Consider the following 641-nt stretch of genomic DNA (forward strand, 5'->3'; position numbering starts at 1 on the left):
ACTGCATTACGCAGTTCAAAATTATCAGGCGTTCCACTCTAGCAGAAAGTGGTAATCAGTCGCATGAGTCCTTTCAGAAGACAGAGCCATGCCCTTGCGCCCACCCTCACGCTGCCCTTCCCTTCCCCAGGAGATCCGCGTGGCAGACTCGCCTCCGCCCTACGAGATCGTCGCCGCCAAACCGCCCCCGTACTCCGTGCTCTACGCCTCCGCCCCGCCCACCGATGACGTTATCCGCCTCCCCACCGGCACCTCCCGCTTCCCCACGACGTACGTACCCGTGCACATCCCCCGCCAGGATCTCGTCAGCCACAAGTCCTCCGCGAGTCCTCCGACGCTCGGCCTCGCGAGACAGGAGTCCTGTGACGCAGGACTCCCGACGTACCAGGAGGCTGTGCGGTACATCTCGCTGGCGACGCACGTGCCCCGTGATTCGCTCAAGTGAGGATCCGCCGCTCAAGGTGACTTTACTCTGCCTCTGTTCAGCCGCTGGACACGAGCTGCGTCTGCCTGACTGGTGCCTCTAGTGGTGGCTCTCCCTCTGGCCGAGAGTGACGTCAGACCCCCGGCCGGAGCGGTGATGTGCGCGTGACATCCTCGGGCATCGGGGGAGGAGGTGTCGGCGCGAAGTGTTAAGCCTG

At 63.8% G+C, this 641-nt stretch overlaps 1 protein-coding gene across 1 annotated transcript in view; it reads left to right on the forward strand.

Annotated features, from left to right (window-relative positions):
• Nucleotides 1–641, forward strand: part of LOC119585274 — a gene marked incomplete in the record, with an annotated part of 2,054 nt that overhangs the window by 1,130 nt on the left and 283 nt on the right. Inside the window, 1 exon segment of the mRNA XM_037933948.1 lies at nucleotides 131–641. Within this exon segment, the coding sequence (XP_037789876.1) occupies nucleotides 131–445 (315 nt within the window).

Source organism: Penaeus monodon, chromosome 19, assembly GCF_015228065.2.
Source record: "Penaeus monodon isolate SGIC_2016 chromosome 19, NSTDA_Pmon_1, whole genome shotgun sequence".
Classification (NCBI taxonomy): Eukaryota; Metazoa; Arthropoda; class Malacostraca; order Decapoda; family Penaeidae; genus Penaeus; species Penaeus monodon.